This window comes from Apodemus sylvaticus, chromosome 22, assembly GCF_947179515.1.
Source record: "Apodemus sylvaticus chromosome 22, mApoSyl1.1, whole genome shotgun sequence".
NCBI classification, from domain to species: Eukaryota; Metazoa; Chordata; class Mammalia; order Rodentia; family Muridae; genus Apodemus; species Apodemus sylvaticus.
In genome coordinates, this window is record NC_067493.1 from 38278408 (window position 1) to 38298340 (window position 19933).

General features: G+C 44.9%; 1 protein-coding gene across 1 annotated transcript in view; it reads left to right on the forward strand.

The window, feature by feature from the left end:
- Positions 1 to 19933, forward strand: part of Galnt17 (polypeptide N-acetylgalactosaminyltransferase 17) — a 437313-nt gene that overhangs the window by 220826 nt on the left and 196554 nt on the right. Inside the window, exons 4-5 of the mRNA XM_052168530.1 lie at positions 1931 to 2105; positions 6629 to 6826. Of these exons, the coding sequence (XP_052024490.1) occupies positions 1931 to 2105; positions 6629 to 6826 (373 nt within the window). The remainder of the gene's footprint in view (positions 1 to 1930; positions 2106 to 6628; positions 6827 to 19933) is intronic.

Below are 19933 nucleotides of genomic sequence, written 5' to 3' on the forward strand. Positions count from 1 at the left end.
CACTTTCATCCTTGGCCATTGTTTGTAACCTCTGATGTGGCTTCCTCGGGCTATCTGCAGGGCTCTGAAATTCTCATTCAGATTTCTTAAAACCAATGGGGGAGGAAAAGGAAAGAAATAAGATTAATTGTGAGAGGCCAAGAGATGGCTCACAGGTAAAGGAGCTTGCCAGAAAGCTGGACAACATGAGTTTACTCCTCAGGACCCATGTGGAAGGAGAGAACACCCCTGCCTGAAAGTTGCCCTTTGACTTCTATGTACACCCTGGGTATGTAGAACACACACTGGGGACATGCCTTAGTTAGGGTTTTCTGCTGTGAACAGACACCATGCCCAAGAACAACTTTTAATTGGTGCTGGCTTATAGAGTTGTAACTTCCATTCATTATCAAGGCAGAAGAGTGACTGCGTCCAGGCAGGCATGATACAAGAGATGCTGAGAGTTCTACATCTTCACCTGAAGGCTTCTAGGAGAAGACTAACTCCCACACAGCCAGGAGGAAGGTCTCATTGCCCATCTACACAGTGACACACTTCCTCTAACAAGGCCACACTTACTCCAACAGGGCCACACCTCCTAATAGCGCCACTCCCTGGGCCAAGCATCTGCAAACTACTACAGGAGGTGGGGAAGGGCTAGCATTTGAACAGGTGAGTTTGGTGTTCAGTGTGGAAGGACCATGTAGAGACCTCTCTTCTTTTCACCAACCCAGCCCTTGACTGACAGGAGCTTCCAAATCTCTTCATCTTTTCTCACTTCTTGTCCATCCTGTCTTCTTCCGGGCACCTCATGGCTGTATCTTTAAGGAACCAAACCCATGGTATAGAGAGGCCAGCCCCTACCTATGCAGAAACCACATGCTTTTCAATGGGCAGAAGCTGTCCTGTATCCTTAAGATGCAAAGGATCCTCACAGTATCTGTCAAAGGAATTGTTAGAGCTTTCTACAATAAAGCCACAGAAAAGAGCTGTGTGCCGTGGTGATGCATGCCTCTAACTCCAGTACTGAGCTGAAGGGGGAGAGTCAGGAGGATCCCTGGGGCTCCTCAGCTGGCGTGTGTAGCTGAATCTGCAAGATTCAGGTTCAGGGAGAATTTCTGACTCAAAACAAAACAAAAAACAAAACAAAAACAAAAGCAAAATCTGCTGTTTGTGCACACCTTTGATCTCTGCACGAGGGAGACAGATACTGGTTCCATACCAAGAAGGAGGTTGAGTTATTCCAACTCACAGTTTCAGGGTGCAGTCCATCATGTCAGGGAAGGCATGGTGGCAGGAGCATGAGGCAGACGGTCCTTGCATCTTCAGTCAGGAAGAAGAGAGATGGATGCTGTGACTCTGTTCACCTTTCCTTTTTTATTTGGTCCAGAACCACAGCCTATACACGGTGCCATTAGCATTCGGTACAGGCCTTCCTACCTCATTCAACCTAATCCAGAGATGCACCTCCTAGATGATTCTAGGTCCTGTTAAATTGATAGTCAGTGTTAACCATCCATGTGTGTCATAGCACAGCTGTCTTAGATAGTGTATGGAGACGTATTCTAACTTCCTATCTTCCAGAGAATTAAAATTCCTCACATGACAACTTTTTTTTTTTTTTGCAATCAAAGAACTTTCTGGTGTTTTATGTTTCTTTTCAATACTTTTAAGCTATGCATATTTGTATATCTTTACATATCTTTGTGTGAATGTGTGTGCATGTATGCAGATGTCCAGGGAGGCCAATTGAGAGCATCGGGTCACTCAAGAGCTGAAGTTACAGGTGGTTTTGAGCCATCTCTGTGGGTTCTGGGAACTGAATTCTAGAACTCTCCACCAAGTGTTAGTACTTCTAGCTACTGGACGTCTATTCGACCACCTCACAGCATTTGGGGGTACAGATCTAAGTTGACTTATTCATGTGTTTCTTACATTTTGTCATTTTTAGAGGAGCTGAAAGCCCCCTTGGAAGAGTATGTCCACAAACGCTACCCTGGGCTGGTGAAGGTGGTGCGCAATCAAAAGAGAGAAGGCCTGATCCGAGCACGCATCGAGGGCTGGAAAGCAGCCACTGGCCAGGTCACTGGCTTTTTCGATGCTCATGTGGAATTCACTGCTGGCTGGTAGGTAATGAGCTAAAACTTAGTGCTTAGTAGGGATGGATCTGGGAGGTGGGCCATTTTACCTGTTTCCCCCATCCCCGCCCCAGGAGCCACTAGAAGAATGGAGACAAGATGCTTGGTGAGAAGGCCACTGAGATAAAATTGGAAAGCAAGACAGTAAATCACTGGCTGGCTTTCTAGACACTGTTATTGTTATCATCAGTATATCAGTCACTTTTCTCCTTGCTGTGTTACAAAGTACCTGACAAAAGCAATTTATAAAAGAAAATAACCAAGTTTACCTCATGATTAGAGTGTGCACAGTTCATCATGGCAGGGAAGGCTCAGCAGCAGGAGCATGAGACAGCTAGTTACATTGTATCCACAGTCAGGAAGCAGAGAGAGAGAGCTAGTTACATTGTATCCACAGTCAGGAAGCAGAGAGAGACAGCTAGTTACATTGTATCCACAGTCAGGAAGCAGAGAGAGACAGCTAGTTACATTGTATCCACAGTCAGGAAGCAGAGAGAGACAGCTAGTTACATTGTATCCACAGTCAGGAAGCAGAGTGAGACAGCTAGTTACATTGTATCCAGTCAGGAAGCAGAGTGAGACAGCTAGCTACATTGTATCCACAGTCAGGAAGCCGAGAGAGGTGGATGCTGGTACTCAACTTTCTTCTTTTCATTCAGTCCAGAACTCCAGCCCATAGGGTTGTCACTTCAATTAACTAGTCTAGAAGCTATCTCGCAGACACTCCCTCTTAGGCATCTGGTTTGATTCTAGATGATGACAAGGTGACAGTCAATGTTAACTAAAACGATTGTTGTGGTGGTTAGTAAATTCAAGGCCAATCTGGGACACACAAGTCCTTGTCTCAAAAACAAGTTATTTCTCTAAAACAATAACAACAGGCAGGGCTAGCAGTATAAGAAGGGTATCTAAGCAAGCCAGGAGGCAGATAGCCCAAGATAATTGGGCTCTAGACCTTCCTCATTTCAACTCTCCACAGTCACAGGCTAAGACCCATGGCTGGAGATTGACGGAACCTTGCAGCAACTAATCCTCTCCTTCTAGCATCTGGGTCTCAGGGATTGAACTCAAATAGTTAGACCCAGTAGCAGTGCCTTTACCATCCCACTGGCATAATCATGGAAGTCCTAACAGCTGATCAGACTCGCAGAATCTCCGACACAGGCAAGATTCACATTTAGCTCACACCTCAGATAGCTATCCAAGTTTCTTCTCAGCTGTGACACTGTTACTTGTGCTCACATCCCTTCCAGAAAGCAATTCACATGTTGAGGCCCCACCCACCTGCACCCCTCCCCCATTAGAGATTTGTCAGGTGAGCAGAGGAAAGGCAGTAGGTTGCATGACCACAGGACAACCCATGAAGTTGGGGAGCAGGAATGAAAAAAGTCATGGAGAGGGAGGACCAATCTCCTGGGCTATAGAACTGTACTGTGGAGGTGCTGGGGGAGATGGCTCCATTGATAAGTGCTTGCTGTGTAAACACCAGGATGTGCTTCCAGATCCCTAGCACCAATGTTATAATAAAGCCAGGGAGAGCCCTGCGTTGCGTGTACCTGTAACCCCAGAGCTGGGGTGGGTAGAGGCAGGAGCCTTGCTGAGGCTCATCAGCTGAGAGCCTGTCTCCAGGTTTACTGAGAGACTCTGTTTTGAGTTAGTAAGATGGAAAATTATAGACTAGTATACCCAACCTCCTCCTCTAGTTTCCACAGGCAGGCACATCTGTGCACATACATGTGTACATATACCACACACAGAAAGAATAAAGTGTAATGGCTTGTGTGTATGGAAGTACCATAATGAAACTCATGACTTTGAAGACAAACTTAAAATATTGATTTTTCTTTTTCAGTTAAGAGAGCAAAACAGGGACTGGGGAAATGTTTGGTTGGTTAGATTTTTGTGATGCAAACACAAGTACCCAAGTGCTGAGCCCCAGCACCCACATAAAAAGCGGTGAGCCCCTGTAATTCCAGCACTGGGGAGGTGGAGGCAGAAGGATCTTGTCTGTCTTGTCTGTCTCCTGGCCTGGCCATCAAGTCTAGTGGAAAACGTGAGTTCTGAGTTGAGTGAGAAACACTGTTTCAAAAACTAAGGTGGAGGACATGGAAAGACGGCTTAGTAACTACGGGAGCTACTCTTCCGCAGGACTGCAGTTCAGCTCCCAGCACAAACATCGATTGGGTGGCTCACCACTAACTGCCTGTAAGGCCAGCTGCAAGGGAGCACAGACATACACACATAGACAGAAGTAAAAATAAATCTTAAAAATAGTAATAAGATGGCAGGGCATTTGAGTACAACACCCGACCTTGACCTCTGGCTTTGATGTATGTGAGCACACATACATACACTTACACACATTTGCTCGTGCACATGTAAACACACATACACCTCCCCACATTTATATATATATATATATATATATATATATAATATACATATTATACATATTATATACACACACCTATATAATAATAAACCCCACACATATTTTATATATATGTATATGTATTTATATATTATGTATATGTATATGATGTATATATTATATTTGTATATGATGTATATGTATTATATATATCATATATCATATCATATCAGAAAAAGCAAGCATCCTTGCTGGGAAAACTAGGAATAGCTTCTCAGAAGAAGCGATGTTAGAGCTAAGCTTCTTGATAGCTCTGCTTTCTGCCAGCTGCCAAGGGCATCCCCCAAAGAGAATCTCTTCAGTGAAGACGTGAGGGGAGAGAGCTGAGGAGACTAATTTCCCTCTGGCTTCCACCTCCACCATGTGTGTAAAAAGTATCGGAGGCAGTCCACGGCCCAGGGTATATTTTATTGCTCATTTTAAATAGAACGATGAGCGGAGCCAACAGGTAATTCAATAGCTGCAAATGAAAAGAGACTGGTGCCGCCTGCAAGTTCTCATTATTCTTCCAAAGAGCACAAAGAAATGGGATTTTCCACTTGACTCTTTTCCAAAGTCTACACTCTGGTCCAAGCTACAAGATTAATGTCTCGGCTTACGGGAGCCATCTTTAGCTTCTGGAATTCAGAAAGTGATTCCTTCCTGTGATCCGGCCTCACAGACTCACTGTGGCTTGGCCATCTGCTTTGGGCTAAGCCAGGCAGCTAACACCTTGAAGCTGGAGCCAGTTCCTGCTGGCTGCGGCCTTGAGGGAGGAAGCGCAGCTGGGAGTCGAGATTTGTCCGACTTTGGGTTTAATTAGTTCCAAGCCTTCTGCTGCAGACCAATCAGATCTTTTAAAGCCATCAATTAGATAATCAATATAAAACAGCAAAAATAGTCGCACCCACACAAAGAAACTAATGCCATTGCTTATTAAATCCAGTATAGGAATGACCTATTTGGGGGATAGGAAATTTAGTTCCAGCAGAAAGGAATAGGAGAGAGAGAGAGAGAGAGAGAGAGAGAGAGAGAGAGAGAGAGAGAGAGATCAGCAACAGTGCTGTGTGGGGAAAACCATATAGAACTGCCAATCATAGAGAGATGGAGACGGAACAGTGTTCATCATAAAAAGGCCCGGAGAGACGGCTCAGTTCTACTACTCTTCCAGAGGCTCACAACCACCTGAAGCTTCAGCTCCAGGGAATTTGATACCTTCTTCTGCCCTCCAAGGGCAGAGGACTCACATGCACATATCTGTACATGGACACCTTTGCATGAATAAATCTGAAAAAGAGAAAGAGCTGGGGGAGGGGCTTGAAGGTTAGGCACTTTCTAGGAATAAGCCTCCAAGCTAATTCTCTCGCCACACCTCTCCTGTCCACACAGGCATCATTATTGTGATTTTATTATGAGGGAAGGCAAAAGAGGTATGCTGCGCATTTGAAAACCCACACAGAGTATCCAGGGATAGGGAATCCCTCTGCAGAGTGCCTTCCAAACACGCACAAAAGTCCTAGGTTCTATCCCTAATACTATACAAACCAGTATAAGCAGTACAAACCATCTAAGAGACTTATATGTGCCTCTAACCCTAGTACTCAGCAGATACAGGCAGGAAGATTGGCAGTTCTAAGACAACCTGGGCTACACAGGAGTTCACGGCCAGCCTGGACAACTGAATAGAAGAGTCTTAAAATAAAAACACAACTGGACTAGGGAAGTATTTCGATTGATAGAGAGCCTGCCTAACATGAAGGAGGCTCTGAGTTTGACATAAACTGGCTGTGGTTGAGTGTGCTTGTCATCCTACACCAGGGGAGCGGAGGCAGGGGGATCAGAAGTTCAGGTTCCTTCTTTCTTACACAGCAACTTTGAGGTCAGGCTGGGATACACGAGAGCCCATGTATCACAAAACAAAACCTCAAAAACCTATATGGTAGTTGCAAGCTCGAACTTGGGTAGGTCATGTGCGTACGGGTGCCTAGGTTCCTTCCGAGTTCCAGCCTTTGAATTCTCATCCTTTTGGATGGTTTTAGGAGTCTGCTGATGGAGGCATGCACCAGAGGAGAGATTTGATTGTGACTTCTCTGCTTTGCAGGGCCGAGCCCGTTCTGTCCCGCATCCAGGAAAACCGGAAGCGGGTCATCCTCCCCTCCATCGACAACATCAAGCAGGACAACTTTGAGGTGCAGCGCTATGAGAACTCCGCCCATGGGTATAGTTGGGAGCTGTGGTGCATGTACATCAGCCCCCCGAAAGACTGGTGGGACGCCGGAGATCCCTCTCTCCCCATCAGGTCTGTGACAAGTATGCTCCGGTGGGGGCAGGGCTGGTAAAATCAGCTGGAGAGTGAGACTCCAGACCTAAGGGTAAACCTGAGCCATGGAGAAGGGCTGGGAGAACCCTGGTAAAGGCCGGTGCAGTGGTATGCACGCAGCTCCCTGGGGGATGATGGTGTCTTAGGGTCATAATTCCTCACTGAGGGAGACGGTTGCATATTATTGCAGCAGCTACAGTTCTTAGGCACCGCTTTCATAGGGCTGCCATGAAAGTTTAAAATTGGTAATAATATAATTTTTCATCCGTCCTCGGGTGTTACATAGCTTCACATTCTATGATCTTACCTACCCTTGGTTAACCTGCCTGAGAACACTAAATTATCTCAACCTCTCTGCTCAGCATCTATAATATAATGACATCGGCAAAGAATTTTTTTCCTACAAATGTCTTAGTCACAGGTTCCAGATATCAGGGTATGGAATGGGGAAGGTGGGGGGACGGCGTCCTTCTACCTAGCATCAAACTGAATTTTATTTATTATTATTATTATTATTATTATTATTAATATTATTATTATTCAGGGAGGTATACCTGTGCCATGAGACATGTGGAAGTCTAGGGACAACCTTGTGGTCTCAGTTTTCTCCTTCTTTATGTGGGTTCTGGGGAATCAAAGATAATGCGTAGGGCTTGCACAAGGCCTGTATTTGCTGAACCATCTTGTCAGTCCCAGACTGACTCTGTAAGTGTGTGTGCGCACACACACATACACACACACACATACACATCAGAGGACATCACATCATTCTTTGGGCACCTTTGTTTGGGACAGTGGCTCTAACTGAATGGAACTTTGCTGCATAGGCCAGGCTAGGCTGGCCCGTGAGCTCCCAGGAATGTACCTGTGTGTGTGCATCTTACCCACTGAGCCATCTCCTCTTCCTCCAACTCTTCAAATAGTATTAATTTTATCTCTGAGCATTAGAGGTGGGAAGAGCAGCTTCTCTCAGCCTGGATTTAGTGCAAATTTTTTGGTATCCATAGGAGAGCAAAAAAAAAAAAAAAAAAAAAGGAAGCATAGAACAAGAGTAAAGACTGTAGATGGGCATGGGTTCCGTCTTGGCTTGCAAATTTGTGATGAACAAAGTGGGTTAGCTTTTTTTTTTAATCCCTATTATTAGTGTCTGAGAAAAGCACCTTAAGGAAAATAAGATATACAGGGTCTCACTGGAGGGAGGGAGGGAGAGAGGGAGGGAGGGAGAGAGAGAGAGAGAGAGAGAGAGAGAGAGAGAGACAGAGAGAGAGAGACAGAGAGAGAGAGAGAGAGAGAGACAGAGAGACAGAGAGAGAGAGAGAGAGAGAGAGAGAGAGAGACAGAATATGAATGAATGAATGTCTGTTCCAACTCCCTTTCTCCTTTCCCCCTTTTTATTTCAACCAGGTGCCCACCTTTGTGAGACAGTGCTCCCACCATTCAGGGTGGCTCTTCCCCTTTATCAATTCTCTTTGGGATGCCTTTATAGCCACATCCAGAATCCAGTCAAGTTGGCAACCAAGATTAACCACCTATGCTAGTTACCATTAACTGTTAGTTTGACACAGCTTAAAGTCATCTGAGAAGAGATCTCAGTTGAGGGGTTCCTCAGATCATGGACTTGTCTTAGGGTTTCTATTCCTGCACAAGCATCATGACCAAGAAGCAAGTTGGGGAGGAAAGGGTTTATTGAGCTTACACTTCCACACAACTGTTCATCCCCAGAGGAAGTCAGGACTGGAACTAAAGCAGGTCAGGAAGCATGAGCTGATGCAGAGGCCATGGAGGGATGTTACTTACTGGCTTGCTTGCTCTGGCTTGCTCAGCTTGCTCTCTTATAGAACCCAAGACTACCAGCCCAGAGATGGCACCACCCACAAGGGGCCCTTCCCTCTTGATCAGTAATTGAGAAAATGCCCCACAGCTGGAGCTCATGGAGGCACTTCCCCAACTGAAGCTCCTTTCTCTGTGATAACTCCAGTCTGCGTCAAGTTGACATAAAACCAGCCAGTACAGGACGTATCTGTAGGAGATTATCTTGGATGTTACTTTATGGAGGAGGACCCAGTCCACTGTGGGTGTAACCATTCCCTTAGCAAGTGGTCCTGGAGTGTGTCAGTAATGTAACTAGGGGTGGACTGGTGAGGAAGTCAGTAAACAGCACTCTCTAAGCTTTCTACTTCAAATTCATTTTGAGTTTCTGCCCCATCTTCCCTCAGTGATGGACTGTGACTTGGAAGTGTGAGCCAAATAAACCCTTACCTTTTCTAAGTTGGTTTTTTTTTTTTTTTTTTTTTTTTTTGGTTGGTTGGAATGTTTTATCACAAAGAAAAACAGGCAAAACAAAACAAAAACCACAGGAAACCATCACACTGGGGAAAAGTTTTGACAAGTCTCCCGACTTTCCTTCTCAAACTAAAAGCTGAGAAGTTGCCTTGCAGTGGAGCTGCTAATGAGCAGAATCAAAAACCAAAGAAGGTGGACTTTGAGCACCACCTCAAAGGAAGCAATGTTGTAGGTCAACTGTTCCTACCATGCTCCAGAAGGATCCCTCAGCGGTCTTCAAGTCATAGCATAAGCTCATGGATGAGGTATTATCTGTGAGCCAAGGTACAAGCCCCATAGATACTCCATCTTTAATAGTGAGCATGAGGAGACCCAGTGGCCTTCAGAACTTGAGGACCTTCCGTTTCACATTTTTCGTCAAATAATCCTTACTCCCTAGTACCCGCAGAGAGAGGCTGGTCTCCAGCTGTGACTGAAAGAACGGGAGTGGGGTATAATGAGGTGGTGGTGGGGGGGTGAATTGATCACAGGGAGGAACACGCATAGCCAAATACCTTTGTGTGTGTGATTGTGAAACATGAGCTCTGTTGCTGACCCTTCACTAGGATAGGCCAGGCAAGTAGTCTCCCTCTCAGCCATGCACCAGACCCTCACTGGAAGATTCTAAGCAAGTGCTTCTCCTGAGCCATGCCTGCAGCTCCTCAGTGGGGTATGGAGGGGGGGGGGGTGTTCTCAGAAGAGCTCTAGTGTGGATTCATACCCACATGCAAGATCTTCATTGAGGGATTCTAGGCACGCTTTCTTACACTGAGCCCAGCCTCTTGCCCTTCAGTGGACACTTGTTCTAAACTCTGAGCCATATCTTTAGTCCCTCACTGAAGTATTCTAAGCAAAACCACCACCACTAAACTATATACACCCTTAGCCTGAGCGGAATGGCCTGCAGACATTGGCCAGTCTGAGTAGGAAGGCTCTGGGTGAAACTATAGCTTGTGTCTCACAAGTTACTGTCACATTACCAGATGATTAATATGCACTTTAAAGACTCAGGAACACAGAGTTGCGATCCTGTGCCATTAATATTACACAATTCTCTGATGTACAGAATGGAAGCATGCACCAGCAGTCTCCTCAGCGTGCATCTTTACTTATCAGACACTTAATTTGTTAATGGTTGATGGGGAGATTTAATTGTCGGAAAGGAGTTTTATGGGCCTTCTGATGTCATTAAGCTGATATAATGTGCTTTCTTAATCATGAGGACATGGTAATTTCTCCTCCATCCAATGATGCCAAGATGCTAGTGGTTATGTCTGTAGTGCATTAAAGGCACAGAGCCTATTGTATTCCAAATAGCATAGACTAGGTGAAGCTTTGGATACCAGATTTCCTTGTAGGAGATATTATATAAGTAGCTTTATCCCAGGAGCTGGAGAGATGATGCAGAGGTTAAGAGGGCTTGCTGACTTGACAGGGGACCCCAGGCACAGTTTTCAGAATCTGCATTTGGCAGCGTACAACCATGTGTAACTCTAGCTTCAGGAAATCCAGCACCCTCTACTGGCCTCTGTGGACACTGCACTCATGTGCATAAATCACAGACACATATATTTGCCATGTAAATAAAAACTAGACACTAGAAAGTTTCATGAGCACTAGACAGGGGATCCGCCACTGAGTTACATCACAGTCCTTTTATATTTTTGTTTTGTATTTGAGAGCAGGGTCTTTTTAAGTTACATATGCTGGTCTCAAACTCATTCTGTAGACCAGACGGGTCTTGAACTTGTGTTCCCCTGCCTCAGCCTCCAGAACAGCTGACAGACCTGCACTATGAAGTCCAGCCTATATAATTCTTTCCCTTTGACCTAAAGAACTATTTGCCATGGTTTCTTGCTGGTTCTCTTGATTGTTTATAGCTGAGTTTCAAGTAAGATTGAGGTGACCTCCTCAAAGAGAACAAAGGCCCCATGCAAGGGTTGAGTTAGAGATGGTTAGAAAACACATCTTGCCCAAGGAGGCACCTGCTCTCAGCCCCATGTGATACCATACAGAGAACCAAAATGGTTGGCTCCCCAGCCTTTTAGAAGATCTTCTCTTTGTGTCTATGTACATGTTGCCTATGTGAGTTTTATCCCACATGTGTGCAGGTGCCTGTAAAATTCAGAAAGAGGTATCAGATTTCCTAGAGCTAGATTGCAGTTATATAACAGGACTTTCTTGGACCCACCAGTGGAGTAAATAATGATACAGAGGCTTCTATTACAGTTTAAAGCTTAGGCCTTTTGCTTGGTCAGTCTTACAGCTAGCTCGTCTTAGTTAACCTGATGATCTAGCCTAGGACCTGCCACGTGGCTAGCTCTATACCTTTCTCTGCTCAGCTCTGGTCCATGTCTGTTCCATCTATGACCACTCTCAAATCTTCTGCTTCTGCTTTCTTCTCCTGCATCACTGTCTCCGAAACTTCTGCCCTCCTCCTTCCTGCCCTAGCTATTGGTTATCAGCTCTTTATTACAACCAATCAGCATCAAGACATCAGCAGACTCCCTTTAGGCTGGTGAGGAAGGACACATATTTACAAACTAGAGAACCCAGTGATGGGGCACACACCTGACAATAGCAAGATCCTGCCAGCATTTAGCTCTCATACCGAGACGTATCAACGTGAAGAAAGGTTGGCCCAACACAGTTGGTTGTGAGCTACCCCACCTAGGTGTTAGGGATGAAACAAAGGTCTTCTGAAAGAGCAGCAAGCAAGCTCTCTTCACCACAGAGCCAAGTCTTCAGTCATATATACAGTTTTTTCCTTTGAAGTATAACCTAATAGAGACCAGATCTTGAACTTGCTGTGAAGCTGATGATTAAATTCTTATTCTTCTTACCTTCACTTTCAGAGTGCTGGGATTATGTGGTACTCAGGATAGAATCCAGGGCTTTGTGTACTCTAGGTACATGTTATACCATGCAAGCTAGATACACAGCTCTAGGTCCCTAGACTTTTTAAGAGAAATCATTAGTTGATCTTTTGTGAAATCTGACTTCCAGTGTCAATGCTTTCCAAGTAGAGTTGCAGAGCTGGGGGTGAGGAGGTGGGTGGGAGATGACTCAGTGGAGAAAGCACTTGCTGAGCACATGGGCTTCATTATCCAGAACCTCCATAAAGCAGGATGCAGTAGCGCCCATTTGTAATCTCAGCACTTTAAAGAAAGATTCAGGCATTTATTTATTATTTTTATGCTTATGTGAACATTCCTGAATAAGGCTGTGTGCACTCTGTGCAGGCAGTAGCTTTCGGTGGCCAGAAGGGGCATCAGCTCCCTGGAGCTGGAGTAACTCATAGTTGTGCCTGATGTGGGTGCTGAGAACTGAAATCTGAGTTGTCAGCAAGAGCAGTAAGCATTCTTAACCTCTGATCCATCTCGCCTGACCCAGTCTCAATACCTGTACAGTAAAATGGAAGGCAGAGATAGGAGATTCTCTGGATGCTTGGTATGGTGGTTTGGATGAAAATGGTCCCCGTAGGCTCATAAGGGAATGGCATTGTTTGAAAGGATTTGGACCTGTGGCCTTGGTGGTGTAGGTGTGGCCTTGTAGGAGGATGTGCGTCACTGGAGGTGGTGCTTTGAGGTTTCAGAAGCTCAAGCTAGGTCAGTGGCTCATTTTCTCTTCCTGCTGACTGCCAATAAAGATGTAGAACTCAGCTTCCTCTCCAACACCACATCTGACTGCAAGCAGATACATTTCCCTGTCATGATGACAATGGACTGAACCTCTGAACCTGTAAGCCAGCCCCAATTAAATACTTTTCTTTATAAGACTTGATGTGGTCATGGTGTTTCTTCACAGCAATAAAACTCTACTGTGGCACTTGTGGACCATGAACTCTGCTGTATATAGCAGCAAATGACAAAGAGACCCTGTCTCAAACAGGACAGAGAGTAAGGGCTGACACCTCAGGTTGTCCTCTGACCTGCTCAACACACACACACACACACACACACACACATGTGTACACATATGTACACAGATTAAAAATAAGAAGTGGCATTTAACTATTAGGAAGTGGCACTAGTGTATTAAATGTTTTGTCCTTATAAGAGTTGCTCTGGTCATGGTGTCTCTTCATAGCCATGGAATTCCTAACTAAGACACTATGTAAGAAAATAGCTGGTTTTGTTGGTTTGGGCTTTTAAGGAGGAGGAAGGAGGTAGATACCTGGGAGTTCGTGGCCAGCCAGCCTAGGCAAGTTTATTAGCTTCATATTCAATGAGAGAACCTGTCTCAAAATACAGGGTAGATGATATCTTAAAGGACACCTGAGATTGACCTATAGCTTCCAAAAGCATGAGCACACACGTACAAATGCGCCTGCACACTTCATATACATTCATGAATATTATTCTAAATACTATTTTGCCTTAACATGTAGCTGTACATGGAAAACCAGTCAAACAAGAGCAGAGGGAGAGCATGGATCTATCCCTGAGGGCTCTAAGCTGGGTGCACCATGAATTTATAAATGCTAGCTCAGTCCAGCAGCTGAATGCCAGAGCTGTCTGCTTTACATCTGCTGAGCTGAGCGTCTCTTTCCAGCTGTGAGAACCCCCCCTCCCCAGACTCTCACCAGGAGAGGACCAGGAACATGTGGTGCTATGGTGTCTGAAGGGAGAATTTCACTCACCGCACCTTGCTTCCGGAGCCTCATCTGAACACCTCGCTAGGCATCTCCTGTGAGTTGACAGCGGGGACCTCCCTGTTCAGTGTTAGGTGACCTTGTAATTAGTGACACTGCTCGTTAATAACCAATTCAAGATGATGAGTAACAATTAGCAATCCTTAATCCAACATGCAATTTCATGATAAATTATAAGGTACGGGAGTGTCAGAGCCCGGGAGTGTCGTTGAATTGAAAGAATTGCTCTGGATGCACAGAGCCTGCTGAGATTTCACATTCTGTGCAGAGATATATGGAAGGAGAGAAGGCTACTTTTCTCTCCCGAGGGGAACATGACAAGCTTATACAAGAGGAATGCTTCAAGTGACAAAGCAGCCTTTTTTTTTTTAAGGTTTTAAAATACATATCTTTTTCTATGTATCAGCATATATATTTTAGGCATTAACTATGCTCAGTTTTATGGTAGGCCCTTCCACGGGGACAGTCCTGGTTAAATGATAAGATTCTTACCCTGAAAGAGTTTGCAGACTGAGCTGGGAAGGGGAAAAGTGCTTGCTGTGCAAAGATGAAGACCACGTTAAAAAGACCTGGCCTGACGGTATGGGCTCACAATCCAAGAGCTAGTGGAGATGAGACAGGAGGATTCCTTAGGGCTTGCTGGCTGGTGAACCCAGCCAAATTGGGGGAACTTTAGGTCAGTGAGAGACCCTGTCTCATGAAAACAAGGTAGATGAATTCCTGAGGAATGAAGGATCAAGTCGACCTCTGGACTTGTGGACTCCACATGAACATGCTCAACCTGCATCTGTGCATACCTGCATACATATGTACCCACTCCATCCCTCTCTTCCTCCCTTCCTCCCTCCTTCCCTTACACACACACACACATAAACACACACACACACACACACACACACAGCTTGACTATAGACACATGTGGTAGTCTTGTTTGGGTTAGCAGGGATTTGTGGAAGGGGGATGGATTTTTGTGGGAGGGGTTTGGAGGGAGATGGAGAACCTCAGTTAACATTGGATTTTTCCCTGTGCAGTGTTACAGTTTGGATGTCAGACTTCTCTAATGTCTCATAGTTGAAGGTTTGGGTCCCCAGATGGTGGCATCACTTGAGAGTGCTTTGATTAACTTCATAGATAGCTTACCCTGTTGATGAGTGAGCTTCTAGAAGGCAGAGGTCACATCTTATACCGGGTTCATAAAAATCAGTCAATCTCTCTCTCTCTCTCTCTCTCTCTCTCTCTCTCTCTCTCTCTCTCTCTCTCTCTCTCTTCATTTGCTTGCTCTCACTTTTTCTCTGGTTTTCTCTTTGTTTCTCCCTTTCTCAGTCTCTCTCCTTCCTTCTTGTATGTATTTGTTCACTCAAGTTTCTTCTTTCACTTAATCTGTTTTTCTCTTCTTCCTCATCTTCGCCTCTTTCTTCTCCTCCTCCTTCCTGTCTGCCTCCTTCTATCTTCCTCCTCCCTCTACTTCCTGGCCACCAAGAAGTGAGCAACTTCCCTCCATCATGCCCTCTGACCATAATGTTCTTTCTCACCACGGCCTAAAAGCTACAGGTCCAGCCAACCATGAACCAAAAGTCTAAAATCATACCAGTATAAGTCTTCCATCCTTTTTGTTTATTTGTGTGTTTGTTTTCTGGTTCAAGACAGGGTTTCTCTGTGTAACCCTGGCTGTCTTGGGAACTCACTCTGTAGACCATGTTTGCCTCTGCACTCAGAGATCTGCCTGCCTCTGCCTCCCAAGTGCTGGGATTAAAGGCATGCACCACCATGCCTGGCAAATCTTTCTTCCTTTGAGATGTTGTTCTAAGTTGTTTTATTGCAGGATCAAAAACCTGATGTAGCCTGGTTTTTCTTATGCTTCACACAATGCAAATTCACTAATCCTCCACAGTAGCCATATAAACATTATTGTTGTTCCTGGCTTGTTTGTTTGCTTGTTTGTTTGTTTTTTGAGACTGGGCCTTACATATGTTAAGCTGGCCCTGAACTCTCTAGTGGCCAGAGTTGACCATAAACTCTTGATCATTGGGTTTCCACATCCCAAGTGCTGGGACTGCAGGTATGCATCCCACACCTGCTCTATGCAGGGTGAAGACAGAACCCAGGGCTTCTTACATGTTGCCCTAGCACTCTACCTACAGAGCCCAACCATACCCCTTATTCTTGTTCCATTCACGGATCTCAGCTTCTTATCCATAATTACACACTGGGTAAGAAGCACAAGTGGGACTCATGGGGGAGAAGGTGGAGCAAAGGATGAGAGAAGGAGTCCTGATCAAAGTTGAGAATTACCTAGAGCCATACAGCACCTGGCAGGAGCTGTTGGTCTTCCTGGCACTGTGGTGTCAGTGTTGCCTTGGGGTGATGGATTAAGACAGGCTGAAGGTTACCATGTCTAGAGGAAAGGGGAGTTAGTCAGGTGATCTGTGCTGGACAAAAATGAAACCCATCATGGTTCTTCAGGTCCCTGGATATTTCTTAGCCATAGTCTTACCCTGCACAGTATATTCTACAACCTCCTACTCATAGTGCTCAGAGTATAGGATGTCCCCAATGACAGTGGGTATCTTCCAAAGGTCTTCAAGTGTCAACTGCAGGATGCAATAGGAAGAACAGAGCCTCAGGTACAACACACATACACACACACACACACACACACACACATATATAGTTAGGCTGGCCCTGAACTCTCTAGTGGCCAGAGTTGACCATAAACTCTTGATCATCCTGTTTCCACATCCCAAGTACTGGGACTAGGTATACATCACATACCTGCTCTATGCAGTGTGAAGACAGAATCCAGGGCTTAGTACATGTTGCCCCAGCACTCTACCTACTGAACCCAGCCCTTCACAGGGTAGCCTGGGCTGGCCTTCAACTTGTAAGCCCCCTGCCTTGTCATCCCAACAGCTGAGATTACAGGCATGACAAAGGATATCTTCTTGTGCTGCTGCCGCTTCCTCTTCCTCCCCCTCCTCTTCCTCTGATCATGTGTGTGGACATGTGTGCATATGTGTTTGCATGAGTGTTATGACACAAGTGTAGATGTCAGAAGGCCACTTGTATGAGACACTTCTCTCCTACCATGTGGGTCTTTGCAGTACAACTCATGACCTTAAGCTTGATAGGAAGCATCTTTACCACCGAGCCATCTTGTCTGTCCAAAGGAGCCATGTTTTTTAGTGTCAAGGGATTATTTATGCAGGAGACCAAAGGATACCCTCTCCCCATGCCAGCCTCTCCAGAAACTGATTATGACAGGCCAGAAGCATCTTTGAAATCATTGTGAACACAACTGCTTTGTAGTGAAATCAAATCAAACACTTGACATCGTCCTTTGAATACCTACCCCAGTTAGCTCAATATTCCTTTTTGCACTGAACTTTGGGGCTGCAACTACACAGTTTTCTATTGGAAGCAAAAATTCCTAGGTAGTGCCCCGAGGCTACAGCAACATTTGCAAGAGAATCACTCTTCCTTTTGACAAGGGGAGAGAGACCTGTCTCCATCAGCAAACACTGACGGCTCACAGTAGCAGATAGATTAATCTGAACCTTGTAGCAAAAAAAATGGTCCTTTACCTCAGCAAAGAGCTCCTGATGTGTGGGCTGCCTCAGAGTAGAGGGGCTTTATTCAAAAGTGAGTGATTCTTAAAAATGGGAGACACTTTACCCTTGAGTTAAAAGTGAGGTTTCTGAGGCATAGCTTGGACATAAATTGGGAAACCAGGGTACCATTAATTTTACCAAGTTGATTTGGTGCATGGAGATCAATGGGATTCTGATTTCTCTATTACAGGAGATTGGGTCCGGCTATTGAAAATGTAGGCTGCAGCCATTTTCATGTTTTGTTTGGTGTGTGTGTGTGTGTGTGTGTGTGTGTGTGTGTGTGTGTGTGTGTAAGAGAGAGATGCACCTATGTGTTGTATATACACAAATGTGTAGGTTTGTAGAGGACATAAGGTAACCCACTCTATCACTCTCTACCTTATTTGCTTGAGACAAGGTTTCCTACTGTATTTGGAGATAATCTAGTGGCTGTCAAGTCTCAGGGATCCTCTTGTCCCTGTCTCTCATGGGTCTAAGATTATAGACCCGTGCACAGCTACCATACCCATTTTTTATGTGGATACAGAGGATTCAATCAGATCCTTATGCTCTGTAACAAGCACTCTCACCCACATGGCTATCTCCGAAGTCCCTAAAGCTTTTATTTTGTTCATTCCTCTATATAGTACTGGGGATTGGACCCTGGACCTTGTCCCTCTAAACTATGTTGGTCTGCAGGCCTTTGTGTTTCATTTTGAGATGGAGTCTTACTAAGTTTTCCTGACTGATATCAAACACACTGTGAAGTCCAGAATGGTTTCAAACCCTCAATGCTTCTGCCTTAGCCTTCCAAGTAGCTGGGGTGTCAAGCCTGCACCCCATACACGAGCCTCATCCTCTTTCCAGATAATTCCAGAAGGTGCTACATTCCTGATCCTCCCGAATGCTTTCCTTCTCCTGTCTTTTCTTCCCATTCCTCATTTATTTCTCCACTCTCAAAGACCAAAAGGTACATTTGCATGTCTCTCAGTTTGAGTTGAGAGCAGAGAGTAACTTGGGCTAACCTCTTTCTCACTCCCTCTGATGAAGGGAAGCTGCTTGCTGGCTTGCTCACATGCTCATGCTTTAGCTAGCTTTCTTACATAGCCTGCCTAGGGAATGGTGCTGCCGGTTGTGGGCTCAACCCTCTTGCATCAATTAACAATCAAGACAAAACCTTTCAGACATGCACACAAGTCAAACTGTTATGCAGTTCTTCAGCTGAGGCTCTCTTCTCAGATGGCTCTAAGTTTCATCAAGTTGACAATCAAAGCTAAGAAGGATACCAGATATGGTCACAGGAACCCAGAGAGTAGCTAACAACTCTACCATGATTCTTATTAAAACTTACACTTTAAAAACAGGTGTTATAGACACAAAGTTGGCTTTGAAGCCAGACCTTACCTATTTTCCTATTTATTGCAATGTAAGAATATATGACTATTTTACTTCTGATAGGTCAAGAAGAAAGTAAACAGAGCTGGAAACAGTGGCACACACCTGTTGTCTTAGTTAGGATTTTTATTGCTTTTAAGAAACACCACTCTCAAAGACCAAAAGGTACATGCCATAACCAAGGCAACTCTAATAAAGGACAACATTTAGTTAGGGCTAGCTTACATTTAGTTAGCTTACAGGTTCAGAGGTTCAGTCCATGATCCTCAAGGTGGGAAACATGGCAGCATTCAGGCAAGCATGGTGCTGGAGGAACCAAAAATTCTACATCTTGATCTTAAGGAAGCTAGAAGACTATCTTCCATATTGGGTAGAGCTTGAGCCTAGGAGCCCTCAAAGTCTGCCTACACAGTGACACACTTTCTCCAACAAGGCCACACCTCCTAATAGTGCCACTCACTGGGCCAAGCATTTAAACCACCACATTCTGCTTCCTGGCTCCTATAGACTTATTCAAGCACATGAATCTATGGGAGCCATACCTAGCCAGAGCAAAATGAAAAATACATTTAGTCCAACTTCAATAGTCCCCATAGTCTATAGCAGTCTCAACAATATTAAAAGTCCAAAGTTCAAAATCTCTTCTGAGATTCATCTAATCACTTAACTGTAATCCCCTATAAAATCAAAATTGAAAAACAAATCACATACCTCCAACATCACAGGACATATATTACCATTCCAAAACATCATAGTGAGAAAATATTGGACCACAGCAAGACCAAACACCAGCTGGGCAAACTCCAAACTCTGCATCTCGATGTGTGATGTCAAAGCACTATTCAGATCTCCAACTCTTTTCATCTTTGTTGACTGCAACAAACTTTGTTCTTTTGGGCTGGCTCCACTCCCTATTAGATTTCTTTCCTCAGCAGGTATCCCATGGCTCTGACATCTCTAATGTATTGGGTCTCCAAGGCAACTTCCACACATGACCTCCCGGGCTCTTCCAAAGAGCTTGGGTCACATCCAGCTCTGCCTTCTGTAGTATTCCAGGCTCTAATTGCCTCCACTCCACTGCTGCTGCTATTTTAGTGATCATGCCATGCCACTGACATCTCCAATATG